This window comes from Pogona vitticeps, chromosome 2 (assembly GCF_051106095.1).
Source record: "Pogona vitticeps strain Pit_001003342236 chromosome 2, PviZW2.1, whole genome shotgun sequence".
NCBI lineage: Eukaryota > Metazoa > Chordata > Lepidosauria > Squamata > Agamidae > Pogona > Pogona vitticeps.
The window spans coordinates 121,475,457-121,501,275 of NC_135784.1; the positions used below are offsets into that span (position 1 = coordinate 121,475,457).

A 25,819-nucleotide genomic window follows, 5' to 3' on the forward strand; every position below is an offset into this window, starting at 1 on the left:
AGCAGTGGTTAGACCTCATCTAGAGTACTGTGTCCAGTTCTGGACACCACACTTTAAAAAAGATGCCCACAAACTGAAGCCAGTTCAGAGGAGGGCAGCATGGATGATCAGGGGACTGGAAACCAAGCTCTATGAGGAAGGACTGAGGGAAGATATGGTAACTTGAAAGATATACAGAGGAAGGGCAGGATCTGTTTTCAATCATCCTGGAATGCAGAACACGTAATAGTGGGTTCAAGCTACAGGAAGCCAGATTTAGGCTGAATAACAGGAAAAACTTCCTAACTGTTAGAACAGTACAACAATGGGACATTGGGAGATGATGAGTGCTCCAATGCTGGAGGCATTCAAGAACGAAATGGACAACCATCTGTCAAATCTGCTTTAATATGAATTCCTGCATTGAGCAGGGGGTTGAACTTGATGGCCTTATAGACCTCTTCCAACTCAATTATTCTGTGATTTTAATGCACTAATGTTAAATTTTGCTCCTTTTTTTTACTTTGTAAAACATGACACCTTAAATAACATTTCTTTAAAATAATATTTTAACAAAACGTGTAATGAGCTATCCCTGAGTGTACACGTCACAGCAACCAATCTTCTACCACACCTAGCACCTCCATAGGAGATTCACACTATAGAAAATTACTTGCTCCTGGTCTCATATATAATTTAGTTAGAGAAATGTTTTTAGAAGTTTTCATTTACAAGAAAAACATGTCTAATCTCAAGTGGAGAAGTAAGCTTCAATTATTCACATGACTCCTCTTCTAAGCACAACTATGTCTGTAGACATTAGAGTGGTTGCTTTTCTATTAGCCTTCTGGCATAGGGTACTACTAATCTTTAAGGTTATTAGCACAAATATTTGAAATTTGTTTTATCTCCAACTTCTTTGGAAATGTTTTCTTAAGGAGCCATACAAATATCCCAACTTAATCCTCTGTAGGTAAAAGCTGAGGAACTTTTCCTTAAGACTCTAAGAGTAGCTTTTACAACGTTCTCCTAAATAAGTACTTTTGAAAGTGATCAAAGAAATTATTGGCTTTATACAGTGAATCCCCTGGAGGTGTAAGGATTCCTTTTCCTATAAGGATCCCAGGTTTTAGGGATCACAAAGGGTTCTTCCCAACTTGACAGTTTACATTCACAATAGCTCCACCATCTCCAGAGAACAACTGTGTTATGGGATTTATAGTAGTCTACCTATAACAAAAAACCAAAAGGGGGTGGGGTTAACTTTTTACAGTTTTGAAAGAACCAGTAACACACATGCAGTAAGGGGTTGGTGGGAACATTCCACATATTATTCTCTGGAAATCTCAATGAGTGTTGCAGAACTTTAACTTACAAACTGTACAGTCTTTGTTGTCCTTCCACAAGCAGACAAAGACCTTTCTCTTCAGGTAGACTTTTCTTTAATGACTAGAGGTCTGAGAAGGTTAAATTTATTGTTGTACTCTGTTGTTCTAAATGTATATTTGTGATTGTGTTTTATTTACCATTTTTAATATAATATTTGTTTGATTCTGTTTAATATTTGTATACTTATTGGTTTTTCGCTCTTAAATATTGTATTTTAATTATGTAAGCCACGTTGGGTCCTTTTTAAGGAGAAAAGTAATAAATAATTAAGTAAGTAAGTTAAAATACAGTGGTGCCTCGCTTAACGATTGCCCCGTTGTAGCAGGCCACCCTCAAGCCTCTAATAGCTCACGCCTCCAAGAGTGCTCACTACCTCTCACCAAAACTGCTGCCACCAACCTATCCTTAAAATCAAAAGGACAAGTGTTTCTTTCAAACAAATAAAAATGTTTATTGATTACACAAAAATAAAAGGAGTAAATCACATGTATAAAATCAAGTTGTCAATCACTGTTTATAAGACACTAGCTCACACAGACTTTTTCCCTCACTCATCTCTCAATCTCAATCTGATCTCCTCTCACACATCACACACACCTTATATAACCCAGCTCCTCCCATTTCTGCACCACCCTCCGTCCTCTCATTGGCTGAGGTTCCCCTGCCCAGCTATGACGGACAGGTGAGAGCAGAGCTGAACGCCACACCCGCATTACGACGAATCCACTTTATGACGATCTTTTTGTGATCGCAATTGTGATCGCAAAACAATGGTCTAAATGGGGGAATTTCGCTTAGCGACGATCAGTTCCCTGCTTTGGGAACCGATTTTCGCTTTACGACGATCAAAAACAGCTGATTGTCGGGTTTTCAAAATGGCCACCGGGTGCTTAAAATGGCTCCCCGCTGTGCTTAGGGATGGATTTCTCGCTATACAGGCAGTGAAAATGGCCGCTGTATGGAGGATCTTCACTGGACGGTGAGTTTTTACCCCATTGGAACGCATTGAATGGGTTTCAATGCGTTTCAATGGGGTTTTTTATTTTGCTTTATGATGTTTTGGCTTAACGGTGATTTTCCTGGAACAGATTATCGTTGTTAAGCGAGGCACCACTGTACTCATTCAAAGTTTTGGGTTTAAACTGTAACCATAAAAAACCAGTCTTCCAATCCCTAATCTTTAACACTGGTGAATTAATTTTTAAGCCTAACATTCCAAGCTCTGGAAACATGACAGCTTGGGAAGCCACTTCTTTCAGTCAGCAAGGATTGTGCAGTACAAGCATCAGAAGCTTAATTATCTAGGATTTGTCTAGTGCTGGAACAGCAAGATTATGCATCTTCTTGTCTCACTTTTGGGTCCTGCAGGAGATGGCAGCATAACAGAGCATTGTTGCCTTTGGTAATTCCTCCACAGTGATGTTTAATACTGTTCTCAATCTATATTGCCATCTGAGAGTACCAAAAAAGCAGGTTAGGGCTATTTAAATCAGCAAAGTTTTTCTTCCCTCCACTGCATTTTATGTTATTCAATCCTTTAAGAAGCAAGTAAACAGAATGCAGCACAAATCCAGTGGAAATGTTGCATTCAAGCAGAACACATGTCCACCAGTTTAAGGAAGGATTAAATATAATGACCCAGTTAATCCTTAAGAAATGAATGAATCATTCAGTGAATTTTGTTCAGATGAAAATTGCGAGTATTAAATAATCTTTCATATTATTGCTGGGGGAGAGGGGTTTCCCAGTGGAGAAGTGAGCTCAAATAGACAGTAGAGAATTGCTCCTTTGAGACAAATGCTCTGGTAGTATCCATGCATGTTCATATATGCTCTGTTCTGCTGACATGCCTCTTTTATTCAGCAGAACTAGGAAGTGGGTTTGTATGTGTTCAGTTCTCTGTTTCCGCCCCAATCCCTGTGCACCATCAAAGGCAACTCTGTGCTCCCGGTGGTGTAGAAATTCATTGGTGTGATGGTGTTGATGAACTGCTAGTGAGGGCACACTGACTGATTTCAGTGGAACTAGTTTTGTACATAGGAGTCTTAATGTTTGTTTCCCTGTATGTTACTTCCATGTTTCCAAAGTCAAAATGCATGTGCAGTTACGCAGAACGCAAAAGAAAATCCTGCTAGAAAAAAAATACTGTAAAAACTTGAAAATGTCCATGTTCTGTATACCTTCAAGCTGGACCAAAATAAAAGGATCGGATCACCCAACAGTGTTTTTTAGCTTCTCTTTAAGAGCAATCATATGGTTAACTCAGTAGGAAACAACATGTTGATGACCTCTTTTTTTTCCGGTGGAAGCAGAGAGCAATGCTATAAGCAACAGAGGGGAAACAACGTTCAAGGACAGCATCTTGTTTCCTTCCTGATTTACCCTCTTTATTCCATATTCTGCAAATAATTACTTGTCTGAGTTGTGTAGTTTGTTTTTTTTTTAAAAAAAAATGTTTCCAGAGAGACTAATAGCTGCTCATGAGACAGAATGCATAAATCTTTCTGAGGTTTGGCTTCAGTATGGAATCAGTACTAGTGATCAAAAGAGAACTGCAAAACGTACAGAAATGTAAAGGGGATCCTGTTTCTCGGTCATTTGTTTACTTGCTAAATGTAGATGTAAAGAGCTGTGTCTGATACCGAGATTTCAATGCACCTGTGATTGTTTCCTTAGTGTGTTTGTTGGATTGTGGAGGAATTAGTACAAACGATTTCCATACTTTATCTTTAGCTAAGCAGGATCCTTTTGGGTCTGGTTAGCTAAAACTATCACAATGCAGTTTATGGATCTGATTTTCTGCAACAAACACTATGTACTTGCAAAGACTTTGATGTTTCCCTCAATTGTCACTGGTCATTTTGTGTGTTCTGTTTCATGGTTTTTGATGGTACAATCACTAAGGTATAGGAAAGAAACTCCTTTTCCATTGAAGTACTAGCTTTCATTTCCGAAGAGGGTGATAGCTTGGTGACTGAGGCTATGCTGTGTTCTGATGATTATATCTCTATCAGTGGTGAGGTGTAGAGACAAGTACCTTTGGTGAACACTGTAGCTGCTGGAAAGATGGGCTTGAAGAAAGAAATGCCACCTCAACATTTTCAGAGAAATGAGAGGAAGCATCTTATTAGCAACCGAACAGACCTATCATCAATTGTTCTCATATTAATGAATGTCTTCCTAAGAATTTCTATGGAAGAATAACACTTGTTTGGAAAAAGTAATTTTAGTTTTTAAGTTGTCACACCAGCCCTTCCTCAGTGTAAATAATGAGCATTGCACACTAATTCCCATTCCCAGTCATCATGGCCATATTTGGGTGGGAGGAGTTAGGAGCGGCTCCTTTACATTGTGGATGACAAAAAAATGCAGCACTGATGCAGTGGAAATTTTTGTCCAGCTGTTTTACCTCGGGATCACCTGTCACATAGTTATATTTATTTGATTGAAGTTCTTTTGTTAATTTCTCCAGCACCCTCAGTATGCAAGGAGCTATGGTATACAAGAGGACTCTTCTCTGTCCAGTTCTAGCGAGCATTGACAGATTAGATTGCAGATTATTAGGTATATTTCAATCTGTTAGGGGAAGAAATAGCACATCCTGCAACAAAAAGGGCCCTTTCTGTTTCCCGTTAACTTGTTTCCCCTATTTTATTGCTGGATAGATTGAATTTCACTTTTGCCCTAAACTCAGTTAACCCAGTTGAAACACACTGGGCTAGCATAGTACATAACTGTGATTGAATTCCTTTTTATTTTAGGTAAATATTTACAAAAGTTCCAAGTCATTATACCTGAACCTGTCTTGAAACCAGTGTGATACTACAAGTGCCCCATATCCTAAAGCTTTCCTCCTTGTTTCTTGCAGATGGCTACACAACAGATGACATTGAATTTTACTGGCGTGGGGGTGATAATGCAGTTACAGGAGTGACAAAGATTGAACTTCCACAGTTTTCCATTGTAGAATACAAGCTTATCACCAAGAAAGTTGTTTTCTCTACAGGTTTGTGATGGGGAACTACAAAGGGAGTGCTTCCATTTGTCCACTGACAAGCTAAACATATGCTATGTGTTGTATGACCCAGTGGTTAACTGCATGAGTTGCATAAAGCATGGAAGGCTTTTAAAGGAGCTTTGGATCAGCCAGTCTCTTAAAATAACTATGCAGTGGTAGGTGTACTAAAGCGCTGCAGTCCTATGCGCATCCACCTAGGAGTTAACCTCACCGAGCACAGTAGGATCTGCTTCTAAATGAATATGCACAGGAGTTTGTTGCATGAATAGCAAATACATTTGTATTTGTCTGTGATGTATATTGATGGCAATAACAACAGCTCATGAATGGTAAGCCTGAGCCAGTGTAGTATGCAGCAAATCTATGCTGAATGTAGCCTTAGTCCCAGACAGTAGAGACGCATTGAAACGAAATAGGGCTGAATTAATGTCACCTAGCAAGTCTCACTAATTTCTGTGAGTTTACTCTGTTCGGGACTTAAATTGAATTCGGCCTCTGCTCTCAATGCCAAGCAGCAAAGCAATCAACTTTTTCCACCCACTTAAATTGCTGAAACATACACAGACCCTTCCTGATGCTGTGTAATGGCACCCCAGGGGATGATAATTAGCTGCCCCCCCCCTTCTGTTGCACAGACTTCTAATCCTAGTTCAATGGGGCTATTTTTGGTTTTAGCAAACAAGCAGTCCTCAACAGAACAAGAGATTACTTTATGTAACTGACGGTGGGGAAGCAGCCTTCCAGACTGTCTATTAAGTCTGACCAGGTTCATTAATTTTTTTGTGTGTTTGTGTGTGTGTGCGCGTGTTATAGATTTCTGTAGAAAGAGAAACTGTCCTCTTTTTTTGGATTTTTGTTAGGCATCAGAGACCAGAGTGGAAGCAGAATGGTTAGCACTGCCCTCCTTGCATGGGAGAGGTTTCAATGTTTCCCAATGGAACTCAGAACTGCTTTAAAAGGTGGTGCATTTTTACTTCCCAGACATTTCCAGTCGGTTCTCCCTGGTCTGGTTTTAAACCTTCTTTCCCCCCCCCCCCCTACAAGAGGATTGCACAGAGGCTTCTTTTAGCTTTCACATGCACTTTTGATGGTTTCATCATCTCAAAGTATCAAGACCAAGAAACCAATGCTGTTGTAAATCGTGTTTAACCATTAAGGTGGATAGTGCAACATAACGTCAAACATGACATTTGTTGCTTGGAATAATTAAAATTATGTAGCCATTAAAGAGAGAGCCAGTTTCGCACCTTGACATTTTTGGGTGAAGGGCTGGAATCTTGCAAAGTCTATCTCGACTTGCATAAAGAACTTTTCGCTTGTCAGAACATGCATAAGTGTTGGAGCTTCATTATATTTATATATGAATATTACAAAAGAGCCCTTTGAAATGTTTGCATGGGCACAAAACAAGAGAAGCTAGAAGTGTTTATGAAGGTTTTTTTTAAAAAAAACATATGATTATTTCATATGTATTTACATTTATTCCAGGCATGTTCAATTAGAATAAAGAGCTAGTCACTATTCACTGTAAACTAATAGGTTTTATTTTCAGGTTGCAGAACTCAATAAATGCCTATTTAAAATGCTCTTTTTATTCCAGGCTCCTACCCAAGGCTGTCCCTCAGTTTTAAACTTAAGAGGAATATTGGCTACTTCATTCTGCAGACTTATATGCCCTCCATTCTGATCACAATTCTTTCCTGGGTTTCATTCTGGATTAATTATGATGCCTCAGCTGCAAGAGTGGCTTTAGGTAGGCTTTCTTGTTCCATTAATATTGAATGTGCTAAGTGTACACATTTTCATCCCTTGTACAGTCTTATATATTTATATGCCACGGAACACTTCCTGTTAGACTAATTTAATAAACATTATGCAGAGTTATAAGAGAGTTTCTTCTATGTTATGTCTAGTGGCAAAAGCAAAATGTGTAAGTATTTCATCTCAAGTGGCCTCTCTGTGAGTTTTTTTTGTGTGCGTTGGGCTTGTGTACTGTTCATTAAATTTGACCAAAATCTGAGAGGCAGTGGAAGACAGGAGGGCCTGGCATTCTCTGGTCCATGGGGTCACAAAGAGTCTGACATGAGTTAACAACTAAACAACAACAACTGTTCATTAAAGTTGCATTTATAGCACCTGATGAAGTATCAATCGCCTAAAACCTAAGCAATTTCATCTATTGAGTAGTTAGTTAGCTAAATAGGAGCTGTACTACTTCATATTAGTCTTGATCAGTGCCATGATTTATTGCATTTTATTTTCCCCACAATAGAATAATTGTATTTAGTTTGATTGTCCCATGATTCCCCCAGCTAAACTGTGGGAAGGGGTGTGGGTGAAGTATTTTGCTTGACATGGGGGGGAAAAAATCACAGCTCCAATTTCTCGTTTATGCTGCTAGGGCAAAGAAACTCACCTGTCTTAACTCTGGAGAACTGCTGCCAATCAGGAGACATTCCTGAGCAAGGAAGACTGCATGGCTCATATGGTATATGGCAGCCTCCTATGTACCTCACTCCTAATGTGTTAAATAATGGGATTTTCTTAGGTAAAAATTAGGTGAACTGGAACTCTACTTAGTTGGAATAAGGCTCCTTCTGTTTAGTGCCGTTTCTGTTCTCCAAATAAAAGGTAAAGCCTGCTAACATAGCATTTGCCAGTGTGCTTCTTTACAACACTAAGGCTCTGATCTAAGGATTTTATCTTGGAGTAATAACTCTTGGCTACACAGATAAGAACCTCCAGTGTCTTCAGCCACACAGTCTTACTGTTGTGTTTCCCCAAAAATAAGGCAGGGTCTTATATTAATTTTTGCTCCTAAAAAGCAGTAGGGCTTATTTTCAGGGAATTATTTTTCATGTACAACAATCTACATTTGTCTGGTTGCTGCACAGTGGTGGAGGGCGGGATTTCACTTGACTAGGGCTTATATTTGGGGTAGGGCTTATATTACGAGCATCCTGAAAAATCATACTAGGGATTATGTTCAGGGAAACAGGGTATCTATCCTGAAACTGTCTAGAACAAGATACTGCTGATATCAACTGTGGTCTAATCCAGACCTGCTGTGTTTGATCCGTGAGATCAGTGTGATTCAGAAGTGCAGCAAGCAGGATATAGCTTTCTGTTGGCCAAGAAAAAGCTAGAAACTAACTGTCCCACTGCATTCTTAAATAGCCTGAGTTAAGATAAGGTCCTCTTAAGTCGCTTAGTACAGTATCAATAACTTAAAAAAAAACTAGGTGTGTGTTTGGAAGCTCTCTGAGCCCGTTAATACCTAAATAAAGGGCATATACCTAAGGGTCAACCTGCCTCCTGTCATTTAGGAGAAATTCCCACTGCTTTATTCCCAGGTCATTCATGTTGTTTGTGCTTTTCCAGATCTTTGATTTTAAAAGCAACCATGAATAGGGGGAAATACAAAAAGCAATCATCATCATCATCTTAGAATTGCAGAGTTGGAAGGGACCCTATGACATAATTGGAATAAATTTAGTAAACTATGTGAGGGAGAGAAAAAGAGAATATTCCCGAATGCAAAAAAAATTCCAGGTGGAGAGACATAGCACAATCTGAGGTCTCCCCAGCACCTTAGGGATTAGGGTCTCCAGATGAGATCTTGGACTTTACTGGAGAAGTTAAGATATCACTCACTTTTTTTCTTTAGCCTCAGCAGCTCAGTCTACTGGTTTACTTTCTATTTCCTTAGTTCAAATCACTAACCCTATGCGGTTTTCAACTCTGTGAATACCAAATGTGATACAAATAATGTGTTGTGATATAGCTTCACATCAGGAGTGAGCAGTGGTTCCTTGTTCTGCCCCATAATCAGCACAGAATTGCACAAACACCCCTGATTGTGTCCATTTTTGGACATTTGTTCAAAGTCACTGTTAGTGACTAGAAGCAACAGGGTTTTTGTTGTTGTTATTGTTGCTGGCGTGGCTGTTCATTTGAAGTCAGTTCCCAGTAATGAGCTATCAAGTTCCTTTCACCTTGAATCTTGCCTTCAGTCTAAAAGTACAAATACAAATAGAGAGTAAACCAAAGTTGGTTTCCAGAAGAAGCATTGCTATAAAACAGATTGAGTGTATTGTACACTATCGCCTTAATTCAAGTTCTAGTGATCTCTTAGACTCCAATTCACGTCTCCAGGCAAGGTGCTCCTAAAAATTAATCTCAAAAATTCATACCACAAGGCAACGCATAAGAGACTTTCAAGTAAAAACAGCACAATGAGGAAGAGTGTAGTCTGGATCCTGCCTGCACCATTTATTCATTATTGGGAGTTAATACAGTTAAGCAAATGAAAAGATCATCACAATTACCATGTTTCCCCCAAAATAAGACCTAACCTAAAAATAAGCCCTGGTCTGATTTTTCAGGATGCTCGTAATATAAGCCCTATCCCAAAAATAGGCCCCAGCTAAGTGAAACCCCACCTTCCACCATTGTGCAGCAACCAGATTACATCACTGTATTTGAATAGATGTAGATAGTTATACATGAAAAAAATAAAACATCCCCTGAAAATAAGCCCTAATATGTTTTTTGGAGCAAAAAATTTATATAAGACCCTGTCTTATTTTCGGGAGAACACAGTACTTGATTTCCATAGGTAGTAATGTTCTTAACAGTGTCACAGAAAAGCAAAGAGGCTATGAAAATGTGTGAACAATGCCTCGTCTAAATGCCTCTCTCATCCTCCAAAATCAATAAATTATTGTACTCTGAGCAGTGCTCCTCTTTAAACATTGGCATGTAGTAGCCATATTTCAGAGGGAACACACTAAATTGGAATTTGTGATACTTTTTCTAGGGATTACAACGGTGCTCACTATGACAACCATCAACACCCATCTCCGAGAAACACTGCCCAAAATTCCCTATGTGAAAGCCATTGACATGTATCTGATGGGATGTTTCGTCTTCGTGTTTATGGCCCTACTGGAGTATGCATTGGTCAACTACATCTTTTTTGGTAGGGGACCACAACGTCAGAAGAAAGCAGCAGAAAAAGCTGCAAGTGCTAACAATGAGAAATTACGAATGGACGTCAATAAGGTAAATTGAAATGAGATATATATGTATATAGCAGTCCACAGTTGCAGCCTTAGATCATTCCTTCCTTCCAAACAGAATCTTAACATCCATTTCCTCTTCTCTACAAGTCTAGTTTCATCTTGGTTTTCAACACAGAGTCTTAAAACCGTTTTGTACATTCTCAGTAAACCCAGCACTTAGGATGTATATTAGTATAGTCTAATGGAAGAAGAGAGTTAATCCTATTCTGTGAGGCAAAAAATATGCTATGGCTGATACTCACCTATCAGTCTTATGGAGATATTCAAAGAAATATGTATATTAAGTATATTGGGGCTGAATCCTAGATAATTGGGTAGAAGATTGCAGCCTAAAGACACTAAATAGGCCAGAAGTAGGGTACATTATGGAATCTTCTAGGGTAGTGGTTCCCAACCTGGCTTTTCACAGGTGTTTTCAGACTGAAATTCCCAGAAGCCTTCACCATCAGCTGTTACTGATGTTACTGATGTTGAGCTGGGTTACTCAAGATTGGAAACCACTGTTCTTCTGAAATGCCCTGACTCTCTAGCTTCTGTGTAAACCAGTTAAATACGACAAGCCAGAGGAAATTATTTTTTGTCATGGATAAACTGTGGTTTTTAGGGTAAGAGGAGCCAACATCCTAGTTTTTCGAACACAACCAGGAGTGAAGGTACCCAAATCTAATGCAGGAAATAAATTACAGCAGAATACTTATCTGCACACTTATTTGATTAAAAGAATAAACTTGAGAGACACTTTTAATACATCAAAAACATAATCTGACTTTTCTTGGGATTTTCTGAAGCTTCATTTTCAAGTCATATTCATTCACTCAGTCAGCATTCAGTATCAGCAGAAATGGGATGGGGCAATTCTGCTAACATGTTTCCCTCAGATACTCATCCACACCTGCAGTGGGGCATTCTCTCACCCCTAGTAGCTGCCTCCATCACCTGTATATGTGTTCCATAGTGTTTTCCAGCTCTCCCCAACAGAATGTGAACTCTTATGGTGATGGGGGGGGGGGATTGCCACTCCTACTTCTGCTGACAGAACTGCTTCATATAAGGGCTTACTCTCATCTTTCACCTTCTCAGAAGACCAACCCAAAATGATGGATAAAATGGGAAGTACAGTACTAGAGAGCTATATGAAGCTTTGTAACATCAGAAAATGGTTTAAGTTATATAAACTAGACAGGGTATACACTGTCTAGGTAATATATAAATTTTGGAATATGGTTATTTCAGATATGTAGTTTAATTTCACAGAACTACATAATGAATGTGTTTAATTATACATTTCTGTAAAATGGTACATACAGAAAAGAAAAATTATGCACAAAAAGAAGTTCAAACTCCATGGCAGCATTTTCTCAGATGCTGAAAATTAAAGAGTGGCACACCAGAAATACATTGAGCTCACACAGCTCTGGAATTTTTATTTGCCCATCTCCAGGTTATTTACACTGGTGCTGTGGTAATTTTACTTGTCTGGGGGTTGCAAATGCATTAAAATAAACTACATAAAGGCAGGATAAACTGTTAAGATCATGATCACATTGGTTTTATCTTACTTCTGTTCATATTAGACTCAAAACATTCTGTGTGAGAAAGAAAGAAGACTATAGTGGCATGGAAGTTTAAGCAATACTGTACTCTGCTTCCTTAGAATTTTGTGACAATAAAAGAATGTCCATAACTATGGGTAAAACCAATATACAATCAAGTAAAATGAAGCTGCTAGTGCAGGCAAACCCTAATCATCTTTCCTTAGAAATGTAAGTCCCAACAAATTCAGGGCAATTCGCTTCCAGTTTTAATGAGCATTGAATTCTGCTTGAGTTAGGGAGAATTCAATATGAATATTACCACTTGAGTTTAGCTGAGTTGCACATTCCAAAGAGGATATTCTGCCCATATTATTTATCTCATTCAGTCTTGAAACCAATAAAATTTTCAATACTTTGAGCATAATCTAGTGAATAATTACTAAGAAATAAGTTCCTTTAGGTCCAGCAGGGTTGATATTCAAATCCATAAATATGTAGCTTAGTTAGGCTTTACACACAGACTTTCATTAACACAACAACAATTGCACTACATTCAGAATTGCATATGTTCTTTTAGACCACATCAAGCTGTTGTTTTATCTGACTACTTCCATTTACAATATATGAATATGTGGCATGCTTGCCACAATTTTTTTTAAAAAAAGTAATGATTCCATGTTTTTGACAAAATGTGTTGATTTTCCTCTTTTTTCCCCAATCACAAATACTGTGCTATGGGCAATGCTTTCATTGTAACTCTTCCCTTAGTATCCCTCCATTGTATCATTATAGCCCTTTTCCTAGGTGTTTTTAGCATCCCCTTTATTGTGACTTCAAGCTAATGATAAATCAGAAGGGATTAGCTAAACTACTATTTTATTGAACTGAGGACCTGAACTATTCGCCTCTGAACAGGCATATTATTCTAGGCTTCCGGTAAAAACTGTTCTCCTGAAAAGTTGGCCAGACTCTATGACAGTGGGTCTGGGGGACACTGAAGAGGCACTAATAGTATGTCCTAATTGATGCTCAGAACTAGTGCAGCTGGCTTTTTAGTACTTTAGGCAAACAGAAATTGTGGAGGGAATTAGATTTTGTTTTACTGTGCACAAGGATTCCTTCTTCACTGCTTAAGAAGAAACAGCCAGCATCTCAGTGGGCTACTGAGAGATTTCCATTCCTCTTTAGTAAGGACGCCTCCAGGAGATGGTGTTTCCCATGACAGATTTTTACTTAACCTTCCTTACTATGATGAGAATAATTTTCCAGGGCATCATGGAATCTTTAAGAAACAAGAAGATTTTTCAGTTTTCTTAACAATGAATAGGGAGAGAACTAATGTTAAATTTGCTCTTTCATTACACCCTCACAGACAGAGGGGAGAATTTATTTTTTGGACTTCTGTGCTCTTAGAAGAGGAGGTTTTTGTGAACTTTGGGCTGCTTTGATGGGGTGGGGAAAGAGAGTATAAGAGTTGAAGATAAGTAAAATGAAAGGAAGAGGAAGCCGGAGGAATTCTGGTTGCAGCCTGAATACTAGTACTTGCAGAAATAAGGTGTTTTTTTTTTTAAATAACCATTTAAAATAATAAAAAATTGTTAAGAATGCATGTGGAGGGAGGAATACCAATAAAACAATGGATTCTACAGTGGTTGGTTTTTCACAGCTTGAACCATAATTATAAGATTTCAGTGTCTGAATGATACTGGCTAAGCTTTATGTGGGAAGCAAGAGCCTTCGTTGTAAAGATTTGCTTCAAATTGTTGGGTTTTTGTTTTGTTTTGTTTTTCATTTTCATACAGAGGTTGATTTTTACATGGGTCTGGAAGCTGTGGTGTGTATTTTATTATGTATTTGTTACATATATATGCTGCCTTTCCTCTAATGAGTTAGTGGGAAGAAAGCAGCACACCAGAAACTATAAATCTAGGCACATGCTGTCCACCACAAAAAGTTTTCACTCTCTAGGTAATTATATTTGTGGCTTTTGGAACATATATTGACATCATCAGTTTGTGGCGTCAAGACATGCTGTTATAATGTAATTCTGTTTCAAGCGTTTTGGTGAGGAACACATGGAGTTCTGTGGGAAGACAGCCCTACAGAGTGTATGTGTTTAAAAGGCAGAACCAGAAATTGTCATAAATCCATTGCTTCATTTAACTCTGTGTGAAATCCCCTTCACATATCAATCACATGAGGGGGGCCACATAATCAAAGCAATGGCAGGAATGCACCTCTGGGCAGGCCACATGTCTCATTGAGCTACTACACATAGTTGTCTTACCTTCTGCAGATGTTCATAGTATATTCAGTGCATTAAAAGATGGGGGATCAGCTTCAGGCCTGGAGCCAACAACACAGCCCTGATGCTCCTGTAATCTTGTGGACCTTTTCATATAAATTAAGCTTAAGGGAATCAGGCAAGGAAGAACTGGGATTTTTTTTCCACTTTGCACTGCTGCTACTCCTACATTCACTGACTTGCTTTTAGCATGGAATAGCAGTCTGTCTCATTGTTTCTCAGAGAGGTACTGCTGAAAACTCTGTAAATATATGTGACCCTCTTGCCAGTGCATATAGATCTCCTTTATATTCTGGCAAATCAAAACTATTGTAGTTTCAAAATGTAGCCCATCATATGGACATTAACTTGAACACCAGTATAAACCTTACAGCAAGGGGTGAGTGATCTCAGAGGAGCTAAGGACTATTATTCAGGTTTGTCAACATCCTAAGAACTACAGTGTTAAAGACCACATGTGGCCAAAGTGGCTAATTTGTATATAGAAAATTTTATTGGTTTTTGTGAAAGTCATTAAAATAGGGTTATTTTAAATTGGCAAATGGATTTAACTTTCAGAAATTATTAAAATGAAAGCTCCTTCATGCCCTCTAATAGCAAAAAAACCCTATTTTTTTAAAAAAAGTAATTCCCCTCACCTTTGTACTTTTTCTGTCAGCTTTGTCCCATCTCTAGAGAGAATTTGTCATTCAGCATTAGGCGTGACATTTTGCTGCCCAAGGCAAAGAAGCAGGTGATGGATATGAACACACACACTCGGTTCAAAGTGACTGCGGCCCAATGCCAGTTAAATTATTATTGCATTGGAGGCAGAAACATCCGGAAGCACATTTTTCACCACCCTGACAGTAAAGTTAAGCAATTGTAATTTAACAAACTGACCATTTGCTGCTTTTATGACACCCACATTTTGACACTTGAGGTGCCTGATTCCTCTGTCTAGTGGTACTGCTCAGTTAGACTTTGAGCATCATAAAAAGGCAGAAAATGATCAGTTATTTATTGTGTTGTTATAATTAGTGCTTAAAAATACTAACCATGCTGCATAGTACCTCTGTGTCAAATCAAACAGTGACCTAGCCTTAAACTAAGTTTGAAAACTATTTGTAATCGTAGTTTCAAATTTTGGGTGAAAAACAAGTTGTGGCCGGCCTGCATTCAGCAAAAAAAGGATGTGTGAAATAGTGGTGAGCAAGAAAGTGTGCGAGAGTAGCAAAGGCCTAGCGGGCATTCCCTTTGTCTTTAAAATGACAAAGAAATATGCTTTTGACCTAAAACATTTTTAGAAAACTTACCTACTTTTGTGTCTACCCATAATTTCTCTCAGGCTATTTTAGTTCTTAATTTTTTGTGATTTTCTGCTATTTCCTTTTTAGCAGGCTTAGAAGTAGGAAGCAGTCTCTCCAAAAGGCTGATTACTGACCTCAGATACAGAGTCTACTGGATTCTGGCCCATTTCTTTCGTAATAATTGGCTGCCCTCTCTTATGACTTGCAGTATTCCACTTTGTAGGTTTTGACCTGAATGTTTAATGCTGACTCTTTATCAAATTCTTAGTAATGGATGTCTGGAACAGAGGGCACTTTATTTTGCCTGGAGATTTGTCCTCCTTTTTACATTCATGGTCTCCATGATGTATGTTTGTGAGCTTTTTATTCATATATTTAGCTGTCCTTTCAAGTTCTTAATCCATTTATGATAACATAAGGGTTTGCCCATATGGTAATTTCATAGCCATTTACCTGGAAAACACACATTTATAGATCAGTTAAGATGAATTATATTTTAAATGTTGAATTTTGATCCAATGCTTGTTTCAGTGGGGAAAAAAACTCAATTGATTTTCTTTATGAATGCCAATTGTTATCTGCCCGATTCCAAACATACGGTTATTTAATACCATCTTTGCTCATTTGACTATTATATTCATTATTTTGTCTGATCATTTGTTTATGCTTAGAAATGTCATGTTTCTGTTTCGTTGTACAGGTACTTCTCTAGTGTCGCTTTAACAGCACTTATTATTGTACATTTGGCTTTAATTCTTCCGCAGCTGCCTGTCAGATTGTTTCTTGTTCTCTTTATGTTCCTCAAGCTCTCCACATACATATCTCTTGTAGTCCTCCTTCATATGAGAAGGTGCCTTACCTGCCTTTCTTTATAGCAGTGCTTTCTAAAAGATTTATGGCACAGGAGATCACAAACATGTCTAGCAAAGCCCTCTTCTGTTTTCTTCTCTTGATCCTCTTCATGTTCTGTTCTCTTCTCCTGTCTCTGTGTTCATTCAGAAATAATAATCTGTAAAATCTATCATCCAGTTCTGAGGCATTTAGAGTTATTTTACATCTAATATGTTAGTTCTAGTTCTGCTCACCGTACCCTACTTAGTAGGACCTAAAAGACTTATGTAGCGTATTCTCTACTTTGTCTTCCAGATCTTTTATAAAGATATAAAACAAAATGGGACCGAATTGCGATCCCTGGATCCTACTGGAAATCTCTCCCCAACTAGATGGACTGCCAGTTACGATTACTCTCTTAATACGGTTAGATAGCCAGTTTTTGATCCATTTGATTGTACTAACTTTCCAAGAAATCTTATGTTAGCCTTTTAGTCATAAGATATTGTATAGTACTATATGAAATGCTTGACTAAAACCAAGATAAAATATCCACTGCATTTTCATCTTCCATTATGCTGTAATCCACTTTGAATTCTTTTACAAGAGCAAAAAATTTTTAAAAATACAGAGAGATATACAAACGCACACATATTATATTGTGAAAGTCAGCATTATTGTGTTAATGTGAGCCCATGTTCATTTAGTTCTTCATATTATTTTTCTCTGTCAAGATATACCCTCCTTTTGTTTCAGTATAACAGAGAAACAAATTGCCAAATTACTAGGATGGAGTCATAATGACACCTTATTTCTAACCTTCAATAGGGAACATGTCTCCATATAGATATGTTTAGTCTATATTATATTTTTACAGATTTGTGAGGCATGTCTGTGGTTGAACAGTTCTTTTGTAATGTATATTTGGTCGTTGTGTAACTGTATTGACCCAACTCCCTCCCTCCCTCCCTCCCTCTCTCTTGTTCTCTTTTACCCCTCTCTCTGTGTGTACATGTATGTGTGTGTGTGTTTAACTAATAGTTTGTTTAGTGTAATCTGTCTCCAGTTTTTCTGAGCCTGTGCTTTATTCTTCCGTTGCTGACTTATTCAGTTGTGTTTTTTTTTTAATGAATAGAGACACATGACGAAAGCCATCTTGAAATCTTCATCCATGTATTTTTTCACACTGCTTTGATACTATACCATCTTGCATTTGCTTTGCTCCTGAATTATATGCAGCTCTAGTTCCCTTCAGTGAGGACTGTTTTCTCTTTGTTTTCCATGCAGCCATTTGTAGTCCTGGATCAAGAATATCTAGCATTGTATTTTTTTTTTCTGGACAGCTTCTTTGGGCTTATACTAATCAGAGATTGAACATCCTGTGCTCCTTTCATTTACTCTTTTGGGGCCACTAACACCTCTTCTCTCTTGTTTTTTGTTATTTAATGTGTCATATATGTTCTTGTTTTATATGAAGATGCTAGAGCAGTAGTGACAGCAAAAATAATATATCATTAGCCATGTTAACAAAAATATGTGTGTGACAATGACGAGGATTTGCTGAACAGTGATTCATGAAAGAACAGAGCCCAGACTCTTTTGCCAGGAAACTCTCAATCCTCTACTGTCTTTTTAATGCAAATTTTATACATGTGTTATGGGTGTAAAAGTTGCAGAATTTCAGTTTTTTGTGCCATAGCAAGCTTTATTTTGTTACTTATATTTCAAGCCTAGGTAAAGGTAAAGGTTCCCCTTGACAATTTTTTGTCCAGTCGTGTTCGACTCTAGGGGGCGGTGCTCATCCCCATTTCCAAGCCATAGAGCGAGCTTTTTTGTCCGAAGACAATCTTCCGTGGTCACATGGCCAGCGCAACTGAGACACGGAACGCTGTTACCTTCCCACCAAGGTGGTCCCTATTTATCTACTTGCATTTGCATGCTTTCGAACCACTAGGTTGGCGGGAGCTGGGACAAGCGACGGGAGCTCTCTCCGTCACGTGGATTCGATCTTACGACTGCTGGTCTTCTGACCCTGCAGCACAGAGGCTTCTGCGGTTTAGCCCACAGCGCCACCACCATTTCAAGCCTATTTACATACAATTTTAAGTTACCCAAAATATTATACCACAGTATATTAGACCAATGGCTTTTAGCAAGGATCTGCCATTTTGTCAGGCGTTTCTGTAGTAGTAACTTCCTCTGGCACTTAAAATTTTTCTTCACAGTATGTGATAAGACTGAAAATATTAATTCACTCTCAGAAGTAGTCTGTACTTACGTGGCTAATACCTATGAATTTCGATAAGAAATATTGAATGACCATGTTGAATGTGGCCTAAGAGTGCCCTGCACATTTCTGCTCACTGTTATCTGTGTTACAGAAGTCATCTAGAGCAGTGGTCCCCAACCTTGGGCCTCCAGATGTTCTTGCACTACAACTCCCAGTAGCCTTCACCACCACCTCTGCTGGCCAGGATTTCTGGGAGTTGAAGTCCAAGAACATCTGGAGGCCCAAGGTTGGGGACCACTGATCTAGAGTCAGAAAAGCCAAGTGGCATCCTCAAACTGATAATTTCTATTACCCATCAGAACGCAAGACAGGAAAAGGCTGTTCTGGAACATTCAGTATTGAGATTCAGCTCCATCCTTAAAGATTTGGCAGCTACAGTACTTTGACCACAGAACTGAGATAGAGAGACTTACCATTGTTTTGAATAAGCAGCTGTGGAAGATGGGAGACTTTATTTCATTATTGAACATCCTAAACATCTGCAAGCCAAAAATACACATTCACCTGTGAAATCTGTTCCAGAATGGATTTCATGTGAGGGTGATGGATTATATCTCATATAAGGGCCCCTTTAAAAAAACAAAGAAGGATTTACATTTCGATGCCACTTTTTTCCCAGTTAGGAGACCCAAGGTTGCTCACGAGTTATTAAAAAATAACTTTAAAATCTCTGATTCTGTGCATTCTAAGAGAAGTCTCAGATCTCCCCCTGCTACCTTTTCAGCTGTGTCTCATGGACATGAACAAAGTACCACTATCTCATGAAATTGCTGCCTGGTGCTTCGTCCCCTTTTCCTAGCAAGAAGTGGAGGCAGGAAGGAAAGCATTGGAGGGCCTCAAAGCAGATTCAGTTTACTGCTTTGCCAGTGTGTTGGTTTAGTTACAGTTATAGATTTCCAACAGAGCTGAAGAAGGTCTGTGACTCCCTTTTATGGGCTACACTAGTCCAGTCCTAACAACCCAAACACTGTTGGGAGCAGAGGCAGCAGAAAGGAAACTGCACTGGGAAGGCAATGAGAGGAAAGAGGAGAAGACTGTAATAAAGTTCGAGACTCCTCATTTGCTAATTCATATCTGCAGCTGCAAAAACAACTATGTTGATCTCTTCAGTACTCAGTCTCCAGCTTCCTGTTCATTCATGCTGAATGCATTCATTCTGCACTCTTGGGACAGCAAAAATAATCCAGAGGGACATGGAATTACTGAAGCTCAGTGCTACTGCACTTACTACAGATGCCAAAGAAATAGTGGGGAGGAGGGGAGGGTTGACCACTTAGACACTAGGGGGAAAAAAGAGGATATTAAGAAGGGGAAGAAAAGGACAAAAGAGGGCAGGATTTGTCTAGCATTCTCTTAACACAGAGAAGGAAAGACTTCTGGTATGTGCTGTGATCAGATCTTGAATTGCATCTGGCTAATTCAAACAGATCCATGAAATGTTCAAGTTCAAATGAGGTTCTCCTCCCCACCACCCTTTATGTACACTGTTCTACCGAAAACATTATACAGTATCTACTTTTCCTAAATTTAAAGGTGTATAGTACAACCCACAAGTACCCATTTAATTAATATAATGCTTCTGCTAAGGAGTATACTATACTCTCTGAAAATTTCATACAGTTGTGAAAAACAGAGGCAAAGTTATAGCTGTGTGTTGATTTCCAGTGATATACAGAGAAGGGTGCAACATTATGAATTGCTGAACTGGAATTTCAATTCAGAACCTAGCTAAATCAGGCAGGCTCTGAACTGATCCAGACTGAAACTTGTGTTTGGTACACATTTGCACTCACAGACCTAGAAATATTGTGCCCACAACAGACAATTTGAATACCACTTTGCAGACTAAATAACTTGGATCCTTTCTGACTTAAATGCTGTATTTGCTGCAGGCTCATCAGATGTAATATTGGCCCCAACTGCCCAGTGATAATAGGGTTTTTTTTAAAAGTTTGTACAGCCTGAGGATGCAGACAGGATCCTTAGAGAGGTGGGAACTTTTATCTTCCTGCTTAAAAAACAGCTGGCAGGAGGTGGGGGACTGGCCAAGTGGGAAACGGGAGTTAATGGCACTTTGCTTGAAGTCATGGTTCCAAAGTGTCTAAAGGAGGCAATAGCAGAACTGCTTCTGAATAGGACCTCCTTGGATCCCATAGAACTGCTTAATTACCAGCTAGTCCCCAGTATCCCATTCTTGGTTAGTATATCAGAGCACGTGGTAGCTTTTCTTGGCTCTATGGATTTCTGCATGAGATGGATTCTCTAAATTCATCTGAGTCTGGTTTTAGACCTGGTTATGGAGTAAAGGCAGATTGGTAGATGGCGTTTGTGAGTAACTGGATGGGGAGTGTGGCCCTGTTGGTTCGGCTAGACCGGTCAGCTTCCAGTATCTAGTGTCAGTAATGGACTGGATAATGGTGAACAAATTTAAACTTGATAACTCAATCCAGACATGTCAGGTCACAGAAACCTAAGCTGGATGAGATTTAAATTCACAATTTGGGTGTACTCCTGGACCGAGCCTGAGTCCTCTGGTTTTAGAAAGGGCCAGGACTGTATTTGCCCAAAGCAAAGCTAGTGCACCAGCAATGTCCTTTTCTGAAGAAATCTGATATCGCCACAATGACTCTTGTGATGATTACAGCCCTTTTGGATCACAGTAACACAGTCTAGGTAAGCCTGCCTTTGAAGGTTGTTTGAAATCCTAAGTTACTGTAGATGGAAACGCGGCAACCAGGCTGATGATTGGAACCAAATGTCGTATTTGATACTGTTTACTGTGGTTTTATTTGGATTTTTTTAAAAATGTAAGCCTCCTTGGGTCCTTCAAGAAAGTTATAATATAATTATAATACAGTGGCCAGATTATGCTGGTGATTTATGCTGATATTGCTTAAAACACGGTACCACTAAAGAATGAGTTGCTACTCATATTCCTGGTTGCATGCCAGCCTTACAATTTATTGTCTCAGTTTAACGCAGTTACACTTAAGTAGAAATAAATTCCCTGTAGGATTCTGGGTATTATAATTTTAGCAGAGATGCAGTACATCTCACTGAAGTGAAGAAGACTCTAATCAGATGACTGGTAAACCTAGAATTCAGTCTGCTGTCATCTCTGATTGAATATTCATATTCTCGCTTTTTATTCATCTTTTTTAGAGGATTGTCCTATGCAGAATTGGATACATGAACACCCTATACAGAGATATCAATGAAAGCGTTGGCCAAAAGCATGCTTAGTTACATCATGATGTCATGTTCAGGGGGAAATGTTAATTGTAGAGAAGGGAAGACTTATTAAAGTGACTTTTTTTAGCAGTCCATTAGCAACTGTTTCTTCTGCTACTTAAAAGAGGCTTAAGGAAAGCTAACAATTAAAGAATCTGGAACAAATATAAACAATACAACAAGAAGGGGAACTATGTTGTTGAAAGTGCACAGTCAAACTAATAACTTCTTGAAATCATATATTAGAAGCATCAGTAAAAGCAACATCTTTAAAACAGAAGATAGTATCAGATCCTCACAGAGTCAGGAAATTTAAAATATAGCTTTAATATTATAAATAATATGCTAGATCTCTTTCTGGCACAGAAAGGTCAGCAGCATTAACACCAGGTGGCCTTTCTAAGAAGAACTTTCTGGGACCACCATAGATATGGCCTACAAATAATTAACCACCCAGCAGATTTCAAGGTTATTTGGAGCAGGGTTTCAAATTATGGCCTGAGAACCTGAACAGGAATCATTGGGAAGAGACTGTTGTTTGAACAGTATGGCCCCAGGCTGCAAAGAGTTTAAAAGTTAAAAATGAGCACTTTTGGAAGTGGTCTTCCACACCTTCTAGCTCAGTGGTTCTTAACCTTTTTGAAGGAAACGCCCCCTTGAGCCATTGAGGAAGTTATCATCGCCCCCCTCCCCACGGTGATGATATATTTATTTATTTATTTATTTATTTATTTATTTATTTATTTATTTATTTATTTATTTATTTATTTATTTATTTATTTATGACACTTAAATCCAATGACCCCTGAAAACAAAATTAAATTCCAAGAAAATGAAATGCCCCCCAAAAGTAACATTTAAATGATTTAGTTGCAAGCAAATTTTAAGACGCAAAAAGAAATATAAAAAGGGGCATAAAAACAAACTGCAATGCAGGAACTAAAACTTTCAAGACAAAAACTCTGAAACTAAATTAAGATTGGAGGAAAATATATATTCATGCACTCTGTAAAAAGGCTGTAGCCATCTTCACAGGTTTGGCTTGCTCCAGCGCCCCCCTACCAACCCCCTTCTGCTCCAGCGCCCCCACACTGCCCCTTTTCGTTCTACTGCCCCCCTGAAAAATGAAATCGCACCCCTGGGGGGCATTATCACCCACGTTAAGAACCACTGTTCTAGCTGAACCTCAGGACATCATCACACATAATGTCTTCATGGCCCGAAAACCCAGTAGAGTATGTTTCTTATCCAGAATTATTCCTTTTGCTTAGGATATTCTGTGGGTGCCAAACAGTTACATGTGGATGCCTTTCTTCCATACTTAAATGCTTAAGCTACATTAAGAATACTATTAAAATATTTTTCTCATTTTTTGCTGTAAAAAAAAAACACAGGCAAATGTGTTTCAACAAATGACTGCCTATATTTCATATTGCATTTGCATTCATATATTGCTTTAAATAACCTTTCAGACGCAGAAAAGAGCCTCTATTCCTGTCTCTGGTTTGCTGTTTCGTAAGAATTTTTTTGTGAACTAGCGATCAGTGTAAAAGGCATTGTTTGCTATTTCTCCATTAAAATTATGTAAGAATTTGCTGTGAGTGTAATGTGAGGTAAAGAGACCAGCAGTCTAAGCCTGTGGCCTGTTACAGAAAATGTCACAAGGTAACTTCCCCGTATAATCTGTAGCATTGTTCCTGGTGACATCATAAAAAAGGTCGTTAGCTCCTCAGGACTCTCTGTCTAGAGCAATGGTCTCTGAATACTGTTTTAGTGACAGTATGTGCAGCCTCTCCTTCCTTAAAGGGGTATGACAATCCCTTTACATAATCTGGGAGCCTGAAATCAAGTATTTCTATGGTGCTAAATAATTATTTCTTGTCATGATAGAAACTTTCTCAGAAAGTATTTTTTATTTTTTTATTAAGGTCTTCTAATGGTATGTTTAAATGCAACTGTGGTGTACAGAATGCTTAAACATAGCATTTCAGGCCATTCAGCTGCATAACTCATCATGTAAGTATGGAACATAAAGCGATGTAATGCACTACTGGAACCAAATTATATGGTCTCTATTGTAAAATGAGCTGATCTGCACATGTTTGGTAGACCAAAATCGCTTTTTGATTCCTCTTGTATTTGGACATCCCTATTGCTCACCAGGCAGCCTGTCTCATGGTACTGTAATAGCTAGCCTAGCATATATTCTCACAGAATGGGGCATGGCAGGGGGGCACAGAGAAACTTCAATAATCACCAGTCAATGCAACTACTTTACCACAATGTAGCTCATAGGTTCTAACCAGTGCTGTCCCTGTGCTGGGGTTTCCTTCCCAGTTCCATTGTGCATACAAGGAACTTGAAATATTTTGTTGCCTCTTTACCATGTAATATTGGAGTTGGGAAGAGAGAGGAACAGGAAACTTTGGTGTCCCCTGATGTTGGACTACAGTTAGCATTGGGATTAACCACCATAGTTATATTGCTTAGACCACTGGTTCTTAACCTTGGGTTACTCAGGAGTTTTGGACTGCAACTCCCAGAAGCCTTCACCACCAACTGTGCTGGCTGGGGTTTCTGGGAGTTGCAGTTCAAAAACATCCGAGTAACAAAGGTTAAGAACCACTGGCTTAGACTTCTCATTCTATTTTCTTTCTTTCCTTTTTTAAACCAAGGGCTTGCCAACAATGAAGACTTGTTCAACTTCATTTGCACCCATGAAATTAGTATATTTCCCAATGTCTACAGATATAAGGCTGAAAAGGGTATCAGTAGTATCAAAGCAGGACAGACAGCCTGCTTTCAGGGGCAAAGATAACACCACCACCAGATGGTGGTGTATTTTTGCTCTTTGGAGCTTCAATTTTCACCAGAACACAGTCTGCTCATGTAGACCTTAGTACCATGTTGATTGTTGCTAATCAATGGTGTTTGTAGATGTATATCCTTGTGAGTGTGTTTCCACTGGTCACATATCCACCTTTTCACTTCCACCTGTTTGGTTTCTGTACAATAACCTTTCCTCTGTTTCCTTCTTCCATCTTCTTACAAATGCCCATATTAATTTGGAATCAATGAGAAGTACAACACATTCCAGAAGTGGGAACACTGGGGCATCAGCTGTCACATCACTTCCCCCTTCTTTTTGAACAACTTTTGCACTTAATCAGATAGGCATGGCAAATGCCAGGGCTGACATTTCAAAATATCATATCATTGCTTTTTCATGTCTCTTTTGTGAAACATGAATGAAGCATTGTAATGGCCTCCTCCCAGGAGTATTAATTTGTGAGAATGCAGAGCTGGTGACTCGAATAAAAAATGATGCATTCTTGTAGTTCTAAGAAGGACCAAACAGAACACATGACCCATGAAAAAATCATCCAGTTTCTTCCACATAGGAAAAATAAACATACAGCAACAATTACACTTTCAGTACAGTCCATTCCATGTGTATTGCTTGGGAAGAAATAGGTGGGAATAGCAATGATATTGGTCCTTAGGGAGGTCTCACACACCAGTCAACTGCTATAGAAAATTAAAGTCCCTTTGTGATAAAATAATAGAAGGTGGAAAGATTCCATTATTTTGAAAGCACTCAATTATTATTCCAAAAATGAATAAGCACCCTATTGATTCTAGAGTTAATAAACCTATTTTTAAAAATAACTTTAAAATGCAAGTTATTTACAGCAATATTAGCAGATAATTTTATTGTTAAGTACATTTTAAAAGATCAAAGTAGTTTTATGCTAAGAAGACAAATAACAGATTTGACTAGAAGAGTGTTAAATTCTGTAAATGAAATAACAAAACCAAAAGTAAAGATGAGTAACATTTCACTGGATATTTTTAAGCATTTGATTGT

General features: G+C 38.5%; 1 protein-coding gene across 6 annotated transcripts in view; it reads left to right on the forward strand.

The window, feature by feature from the left end:
- Window positions 1–25,819, forward strand: part of GABRB2 (gamma-aminobutyric acid type A receptor subunit beta2) — a 160,635-nt gene that overhangs the window by 120,271 nt on the left and 14,545 nt on the right. For 4 of the 6 annotated variants that reach the window (XM_072990290.2, XM_072990289.2, XM_078385834.1 and 1 more), the window contains 4 exons: window positions 5,237–5,374; window positions 6,987–7,139; window positions 10,206–10,450; window positions 16,746–16,856. In XM_072990290.2, the coding sequence (XP_072846391.1) occupies window positions 5,237–5,374; window positions 6,987–7,139; window positions 10,206–10,450; window positions 16,746–16,856 (647 nt within the window). The remainder of the gene's footprint in view (window positions 1–5,236; window positions 5,375–6,986; window positions 7,140–10,205; window positions 10,451–16,745; window positions 16,857–25,819) is intronic. The other 2 variants (XM_078385837.1, XM_078385836.1) reach the window with 1 other exon arrangement.